We start from the raw sequence: 9,583 nt of genomic DNA on the forward strand, positions 1-9,583 counted from the left end.
CCCCTTAACTTTTCCCACATTTTGTTCACACACAATACCCCACAATGTCAAAGCGGAATTATGTTTTTTAGAAAAAAAAGAATGATGAATTAAAAAGGAAAAGTTGAAATGTCTTGAGTGAATAAGTATTCAACCCCTTTGTTATGACTAGCCTAAATAAGTTCAGGAGTAAAACTTTTCTTAAAAAGTCACATATTAAGTTGCATGGACTCACTCTGTGCGCAATAATTGTGTTTAACATAATGTTTTAATGACTACCTCATCTCTGTACCTCACACATACAATTATTTGTAATGTCCCTCAGTCGAGCAGTGAGTTTCAAACACAGATTCAACCACAAAGATCAGGGGGGTTTCCAATGCCTCACACCTATTGGTAGATGGGTAAATTAAAAATTTAAAAAGCAGACATTGAACATAGATTTGAGTATGGTGAAGTTATTAATTACACTTTAGATGGTGTATCAATAAACACAGTCACAAATAAGATTCAGGCGTCCTTCCTAACTATGTTGCCAGAGAAGAAGGAAACCGCTATTTAAAATAGTTAGAGTTTAATAGCAGTGATAGGAGAAAACTGAGAATGGATCAACAACATTGTAGTTACTCCACAATACTAACCTAATTGACAGAGTGAAAAGAAGGAAGCTTGTACAGAATAAAAATATTCCAAAACATGCATCCTGTTTGCAACAAGGCACTAAAGTAAAGAAATCTACTTTTTGTCCTGAATACAAAGCGTTATGTTTGGGGGCAAATCTAACACAACACATCACTGAGTACCACTCTTCATATTTTCAAGCATGGTGGTGGCTAAATCATGTTATGGGTATGCTTGTCATTAGCAATGACTAGGGTGTTTTTTATGATAAAAAGAAACAGAATAGAGGGAAGCACAGGCAAAATCCTAGAGGAAAACCTGGTTCAGTCTGTATTCTAACAGGAAAACTCACCTTTCAGCAGGACAATAACCAAAAATACAAGGCCAAATATACACTGGAGTTGCTTACCAAGACAACATTGAATGTCCTAGTTACAGTTTTGACATAAATTGGCTTGGAAATCTGAGAAAGAATTGTAAATGGCTGTCTAGCAATGATCAACATCCAACTTGGCAGAGCTTGAAGAATTAAAAAAAATTATAATTTGCAAATAATGTACAATCCAGGTGTGCAAATCTCTTAGAGACTTACCCAGAAAGACTCACAGCTGTAATCGCTGCCAAAGGTGATGCCAACATGTACTGACTCAGGGGGTTGAATACTTATCTAATCAAGATATATTAGTGTATTATTTGTATCTTTTTTTGTTACAAATTTTTGAATTTGTCTTCCACTTTGAAATTACAGAGTATTTTGTATAGATCCATTTTAATCCCACTTTGTAACACAACGAAATGTGGAAAAAGTAAAGGGGTGTGAATACCTTCTGAAGGCGCTGTATGCCATGTTAATATGTTATCTGAGTGAGCGTGACCAACAAAGTAAATTGGGACCCCCTGGAAGTCAGGGCCACGTGCCTTGCATAGCCGGTCAGTAATTGGGCAATGATTACTACAAGGTTTAGATAGCTGGCTAGACTAACTTACCTAGTAATCTATAAAACTGACATGGGGTAATTGAGTGACTGTCAGTGACTGAGATAACAAGAAAAAAACTGCTTGTGCACTACCAAATGTTTAAATTGCACCTTGTGTGTTTTACTATTCTGACTTCCTAAAAAAAGGAAAGGGGGTCAGGGCCCCCTAGCGGCCATGAGTCCCTAAGCGTATTCTTATGTCGCTTAGTGGCAAGACCCGGCACTGGTTTTTCATTCAAGGCAACAAAGCTGTTATCGTCTTGTGATGGAAAATGTTATGTTTGTGCTTTTCTAACAACCAATTTCTGTGTTCACGCGAGTGATTGATTGAACGAATCTTCACTATCAGTATCTGCAATTTGACAGTACGACCAGACCCTTGTTTTGAGAACGAAAGATATCTCAGTTTCAAGGTCTCAGTTTAGAGAGAAGTCTCGTGAGGTACTGGCATGAACCAGTATTGGTCGGTCACATGAATGAAGCAAACGTTAATGATGAATTCATTATGAATGATGAATAAGCTATATGATGCAAATATAACTTGTCTGCAGTATATAAGAGAACTAACTAACAGGACTGCCCCGGAGAGCTCCTGATCGACATGTGTACTTGGTGCATTGAGTTGGTTGGAACCTCTCCAGTGTGCTGATAATAAAGAATGATTCATAAAAGATTGACTTTGAGTGTCCCTGTGTAGAATGTCCAAGACAGTCTTCATCCTCATCCTCATCATAGTCTTCCCAAGCCTCCCCAACACCCTAATTATAATCATCATCACCATCATCTTCTTCATCATTATCATTCCGTTCGGATATGTCCTTTCCTTCGGGGGCGAGGGCTGTGGGGTTGCAGACACAGAACCTCTTAGAGAAGTGGACCAGGATCCTCTCTCTCTCCTGGGTCTCTCCCATCAGAGGAAAGGCTTTCAGGAAGTTCCTGAGAATTAGGTCAAAGACCAACGAGTGAGAAGGCAGTATTGTTTTCAGGCTAGAATGCAGAGTGTGTCTGTCCATACAGTGATATAGGCCATAAGCTACAGTCTCCATTTCTAGGCTTACTCTCATTTATTTTTAAAATTGATAATGGCGTCGTATGAGTGAGGCTGAAGTAGATTAGTACAATACAATGCAGTGCACATTCAGTCAGTGTAAACTCAGTGTAAGTGTGGTTCACCACTCCCAATACAAACATGTTCATTTACTCTGGATATCTGCATGCTGTGGTTTAATACATGCATTCAAGACAGTCCCAAATCATGGCATACAGTATTCCAGGAGGTGACAGTTGACTGTATAGCAAAATAGAGGCACACTACAGCTCTATACTCAGAGAAATCAGTGTTAGGCTAATGTGTTGTGAGCAGTGCTGTGAGAATAGTGCTGACTGGGCTTACCTCAGGGCCTTGTCCAATGACAGACCAGAGAAGTCAAAGAAGCTGAGGTACTCTGACGCCACCAGCTGGCTGAACTCATTACTGCATGATGGACAGAGAGAGAAGGGATGGGGGAGGGAGAGCGAGAGAGGGGGAAAGAGAAGGGAGGGACGGGGAGCGATAGAAAGAAAGAAAGAGAGAGAGAGAGAGAGAGAGAGAGAGAGAGAGAGAGAGAGAGAGAGAGAGAGAGAGAGAGAGAGAGAGAGAGAAAAAGAAAGATTGATATGAAGTTCAAGATGATACAAAATACAATATAAAGACTGTGAGACATGTATGTGTATCAGTGACTAACTGAATGACTGTGTGTGTGTGTGTGTGTGTGTGTGTGTGTGTGTGTGTGTGTGTGTGTGTGTGTGTGTGTGTGTGTGTGTGTGTGTGTGTGTGTGTGTGTGTGTGTAGTCTTGTTTGTGTAGTCTTGTGTGTGTTTGGTCTTGTGTGTGTTTGGTCTTGTGTGTGTGGTCTTGTGTGGTCTTGTGTGTGTGTGTGGTCTTGTGTGTGTGGGGGTGGGGGGGTGGGGGGTGGGTGTATGCCTGAAACCCCACTTCTTTCCCAGGTGGCGTGCCACATCGCAGCGTTTGAAGCCCTCCAGGTAGAACAGGCGCTTGGCAAGGCGTTTGGCGGCGTTACATTCGGCACGGCAACTGTTGGCCAGGGTGTCCGTGCTGCCTCTCTCCAGCTGCTCCAGACCGCTCAGCTCCGAGTCCGAGTCCGACAGCACGTCAGTGACGTTGGTATCACTGAGGAGGACACACACAGGGACATTCAGAGATTAGGACAGACACTCTCCACTTGATAACTGTGGACATTGCAACATGTGAGGTTGGCATTGTTGAGAACACAACACACACAGACAGATCTCTGTGGACCAACCAACATCACAGCCTTAGTGAGCTGATAGTATGGCACCTGCCTGCCTCACAGAACAGTGCCCTAGCAGGACCACTGACTGGCAGTCATGAAGATGAAAATATAGAATGTTATGATGATATATGGGAGCTATAAACTCCAATTTCAAGACTCTTACTGACATAATGTCCTCTAAAGAAAAAACTGTCCATTTCATTAGACAAGAATAAACAAATAGGTACGATAATAAATATATGAATGTGTGATATTCTATCAACATGAAAGTTACATGGCAAATTAGATACGATTTTTCTCATATAACCCTGATTCAATAATAAAAATCCCCTGAAGACACATAAAGATAGAATATCTGAGACAGAGTCCTTATATCTCTCTATCCCTCTAACCAAAAACACATAAAACATCCTAAACAAACAGTACTGAAATAGTAGTAAAAACAAACGTCAATGGCCTCAATACCAGACCAGACCAGGTGTGCTGGTCGACCCTATCATTTTAAGTGTCTCTTTGATATTGTCAACATTCTCTCTATAAATGATCCGGATTGTTCTGCATAATCTAACTAGAGCGATTTCATTCATTCCTACATTCAATACGCCTTCGCACGTTAATGTGTTGGTTGCCGTGGATACAACGGGCGGCGGAACCCGGTGTCCTAGGAGGAGAGACGGCAGGCGCAATTACTACCCCTCCCAGGTTGATGTCTCCTACATCACAATTACCCACAATCCTCACTGCAGGCAACAACGTGCCTTGAGCACAAGCCTCGCACAAGGATGGAACTATCCCCAAACGAGAATAGGTACTCATACCTCCCTCTGTACAAGGATGGAACTATCCCCAAACGAGAATAGGTACTCATACCTCCATCTGTACAAGGATGGAACTATCCCCAAACGAGAATAGGTACTCATACCTCCCTCTGTACAAGGATGGAACTATCCCTAAACGAGAATAGGTACTCATACCTCCCTCTGTACAAGGATGGAACTATCCCCAAACGAGAATAGGTACTCATACCTCCCTCTGTACAAGGATGGAACTATCCCTAAACGAGAATAGGTACTCATACCTCCCTCTGTACAAGGATGGAACTATCCCCAAACGAGAATAGGTACTCATACCTCCCTCTGTACAAGGATGGAACTATCCCCAAACGAGAATAGGTACTCATACCTCCCTCTGTACAAGGAAGATAGATGGAACTATCCCCAAACGAGAATAGGTACTCATACCTCCCTCTGTACAAGGATGGAACTATCCCCAAACGAGAATAGGTACTCATACCTCCCTCTGTACAAGGAAGATGGATGGAACTATCCCCAAACGAGAATAGGTACTTATACCTCCATCTGTACAAGGATGGAACTATCCCCAAACGAGAATAGGTACTCATACCTCCCTCTGTACAAGGAAGATGGATGGAACTATCCCCAAACGAGAATAGGTACTCATACCTCCCTCTGTACAATGATGGCACTATCCCTAAATGAGAATAGGTACTCATACCTCCCTCTGTACAAGGAAGATGGATGGAACTATCCCCAAACGAGAATAGGTACTCATACCTCCCTCTGTACAAGGAAGATGGATGGAACTATCCCCAAACGAGAATAGGTACTCATACCTCCCTCTGTACAAGGAAGATGTACTCTTCTTCATCCAGCTGAAGACAGACGAGGAGCTATCAACAAAATAATTGCTCTCCCTGCATTCTATTCATCATTATCTTTCATATGCATGTGCAATTACTGCCCTTCCCAGTTTGATGTCACAATTACTCACAACCCTCAACTAGGCAACAGCATGCAATGAGCACAAGCCTCACACTATCGCCAAAAGATGTCCAAACCTGCCCCTTTAAATCTTCATATCTTACAGATGCATTTCCCTAGCCTACTCTTCACGTTGGCCACCATGCCTAATCCTAATCACATTTCTGTTCACAAAAAAATTGTTGATCTACTGAATAATGAACAACTCGTGCCAGCCTGGGAGTCACGGCAATCCAGGGGCCCCCAGTGAAGACATACAATGTCCATCAAATGCACAACACACAGTCCTAAATTGAACCCTATTCCCTATAGTACTTTTGACCAAGGCCATTTAGAACAAAGACACTGACTCACAGCCACTGGCATTCAATATGGATTTTGACCCTTGATCTTTATCTTGGATGAAGTGAACTACAGTACAGTTCCATGTACCTTTCATTGTAACTATTATGCATTTGAGAAGTCATGAGTAGATTTCCCCTGAATAGTAAGCTCATTTAAAAGTTAATCGGTGTCTGTGTGTGTGTGTGTGCGTGTGTGTGTCTGTGTGTGTGAGCCCATACTTAGAGCATGAGACAGCATGTCTGTGACTCACATGGTAATCTCTCTCTCAGTTGTGCTGTGTGCCATCCAACCCTAGACCAGCAAGGGTGTGTCGGGTGAAGGGCATGAGGGCTCTGTCTGTGTCTGTCTGTCTGTCTGTCTGTCTGTCTGTCTGTCTGTCTGTCTGTCTGTCTGTCTGTCTGTCTGTCTGTCTGTCTGTCTGTCTGTCTGTCTGTCTGTCTGTCTGTCTGTCTGTCTGTCTGTCTGTGTGTGTGTGTGTGTGTGTGTGTGTGTGTGTGTGTGTGTGTGTGTGTGTGTGTGTGTGTGTGTGTGTGTGTGTGTGTGTCTGAGTGTGTGTCTGAGTGTGTGTCTGAGTGAGTGTCTGAGTGGCGGGTGGCGCAGTGGTCTAGGGCACTGCATCGCAGTGCTAGCTGCGCCACCAGAGTCTCTGGGTTCGCGCCCAGGCTGGGCTGGGTTCGCGCCCAGGCTCTGTCGCAGCCGGCCGCAACCGGGAGGTCCGTGGGGCGACGCACAATTGGCATAGCGTCGTCCGGGTTAGGGAGGGTTTGGCCGGTAGGGATATCCTTGTCTCAGTATGTAAAATGTAATAAAATGTATGCACTCTACTGTAAGTCGCTCTGGATAAGAGCGTCTGCTAAATGACTAAAATGTAAAAATGTAAAATGTGAGTGTGTGTGTCTGTGTGTATGTGTCTGTGTGTTTGTGTTAGAAAAAGGGGTGAGTGTGCATGTTATTTATGAGTAGGGGTGTGTGTGTCTGTGTGTTTCATAACTGAGGCTTGTAGCTATACGTGCAATCACTGGCATCTCTGTGCAATGTCTTGATGGAATAATACCAAGGACTCAGCATTAAGCGATCCAACACAACACCAGTCTAATACACCACTGGATCATTCATAACCTACTGCCCCCTCAGTCTCATTCTGTTATTCAAACCCCAACACTTCTAAAATAACACAGCATTCACTGATGCTGCACTACAGTATACTGCTGTGACAATACAGTATGCTGCTGTGACAATACAGTATACTGCCTTGACACTACAGTATACTGCCGTGACAATACAGTATACTGCCGTGACACTACAGTATACTGCCGTGACACTACAGTATACTGCTGTGACAATACGGTATACTGCCGTGACAATACAGTATACTGCCGGGACACTACAGTATATTGCCGTGACAATACAGTATACTGCCGGGACACTACAGTATATTGCCGTGACAATACAGTAGACTGCCGGGACACTACAGTATATTGCCGTGACAATACAGTATACTGCCGGGACACTACAGTATATTGCCGTGACAATACAGTATACTGCCGGGACACTACAGTATATTGCCGTGACAATACAGTATACTGCCGTGACAATAACTGATAAAGACATAGGAATTATAGTCACTTTTTTTTAAAGGAAACAGAGCAGCTTGTTAATTCCTAGGGGCATGTTGAACCACGTTGTTGCCAGTCTCCCATGAGAGTGAGCCACATGTAGCAAGGTCAACAGAGACGGTTCAAATGTATTGATCCGCGTTACAAACCCATTATAAACTGACCAAAGTTCCAACCATACAGATAATTCATTGTAACGTTTTTTTACACGACATAGTCAATTAGCTATTCTCAAACGTATGGTAATTATACTTCAAGTAGCCACATTTTTCATGATAGTGTTATTAAACTGATTAGTGGCAAATCCATGCTTTAGTTGATTTGCAACTGCTGCCAAAACTGTTCCGCTCAATATTGTAATTGCAAATACAGCACACACTCCCGTTTATTCTGAGTCTGACTGACACAAGAAACTTCAGAACGACTTAACTGTGGGCGAAACCATAAAAAAAACTTACAGAAGTTCGAGAAGCAAGTCGAAATGACAGTCATATTCCTCTTTCCACATTTTCTCTCCCGCGTTCGAGGATGGGAATCAGTGTCAAGGAGCGCACGGCATCATCCAGCGGTGTTGGATAAAATCCGGCATTAGTCTTTGGCGGTATTTACCCAGAGGCTTAAACAATCAGATTTTCGTCAGTCTTTTCCAACACAAACGGGGCTGGAAGCCGTGCATGGTTATTACCCCGTTTAAGAGCACATAACTATCTAACTATAGTGTTTGTAGCCTACAGCCTTTCCCCACAGTGTGAATGGATATTAGATTTTTCCCTTGAAGGTTCTTGGAAGTCTCCCTCAAAAAAGAATGTGAGGGGCGGAGCGACAGACCACACAATCTACTGAATTATGTTCCTAAATCTTGTTAGTACACACTCACTTCGATGATCATTCATTCAGGTCTGTACATAACCCATTACGCCACTCCCTCCCTGGTCTTTTCCAACGGTTGCTATGTTGTGATGCAAAGAAAAGCTCGTTTTCTCTTGGCCTAAGGCCCAGAAACCACATAGCTAACATAACTCTTCAGAATATCAGTCATATTCTAAAAATGTGTCATATGATCATATTCAAAGGTAGGTCCACTTCTACCCTACAGCTATGTTAATTTCCCTCTACAGTGCATTCGGAAAGTTTTCAGACCTTTTTCTACATTTTGTTACGTTACAGCCTTATTCTAAAGTTAATTGAATCGTTTTTTCCCCTGATCAATCGACATACAATATCCCATAATGACAAAGCAAAAACAGTTTTTTTTTTCAAATTATTGCACATTTATCAAATTAAATTAAAACTTAAATTAAACATTTACATAAGTATTCAGACCCTTTACTCAGTACTTTGTTGAAGCACCTTTGGCAGCAATTACAGCCTCGAATCTTCTTGGGTATGACGCTACAAGCTTGGCACACCTGTATTTGGGGAGTTTCTCCCATTCTTTTCTGCAGATCCTCTCAAGCTCTGTCGGGTTGGAATGGGAGTGTCACTGCACAGCTATTTTCAGGACTCTCCAGAGATGTTCGACCAGGTTTAAGTCCGGGCTCTGGCTGGGCTACTCAAGGACATTCAGAGACTTGTCCTGAAGCCATTCCTGCGTGGATTTTGCTGTGTGCTTAGGTTTGTTGTCCTGTTGGAAGGTGAACCGTCTGAGTTCCTGAGCGCTCCGGAGTAGATTTTCATCAATGATCTCTCTATACCTTGCTCCGTTCATCTTTCCCTCGATCCTGACTAGTCTCCCAGCCCCTGCCGCTGAAAAACATCCCCACAGCATGCTGCTGCTACCACTATGCTTCCCCGTAGGGATGGTATTGGCCAGGTGATGAGCGTGCCTGGTTTCCTCCAGATGTGACGCTTGGCATTCAGGCCAAAGATTCCAATCTTGGTTTGATCAGACGAGAGAATCTTGTTTATCATGGTCTGAGAGTCTTTAGGCGCCTTTTTGGCTAACTCCAAGCTGGCTGTCATGTGCCTTTT

General features: G+C 43.0%; 1 protein-coding gene across 1 annotated transcript in view; it reads right to left on the minus strand.

Moving 5' to 3' along the window:
- Nucleotides 1-8,352, minus strand: part of LOC120062448 (PH and SEC7 domain-containing protein 2-like) — a 27,940-nt gene extending 19,588 nt beyond the window's left edge. Inside the window, exons 1-4 of the mRNA XM_039012427.1 lie at nucleotides 8,071-8,352; nucleotides 3,552-3,746; nucleotides 2,971-3,051; nucleotides 2,356-2,513 (exon numbers count right to left, since the gene is read on the minus strand). Coding sequence (XP_038868355.1) covers nucleotides 2,356-2,513; nucleotides 2,971-3,051; nucleotides 3,552-3,746; nucleotides 8,071-8,120 — 484 coding nt within the window. The 5' untranslated portion in view covers nucleotides 8,121-8,352. The remainder of the gene's footprint in view (nucleotides 1-2,355; nucleotides 2,514-2,970; nucleotides 3,052-3,551; nucleotides 3,747-8,070) is intronic.
- Nucleotides 8,353-9,583: the final 1,231 nt, after the last annotated feature.

Source organism: Salvelinus namaycush, chromosome 17 (assembly GCF_016432855.1).
Source record: "Salvelinus namaycush isolate Seneca chromosome 17, SaNama_1.0, whole genome shotgun sequence".
Classification (NCBI taxonomy): domain Eukaryota; kingdom Metazoa; phylum Chordata; class Actinopteri; order Salmoniformes; family Salmonidae; genus Salvelinus; species Salvelinus namaycush.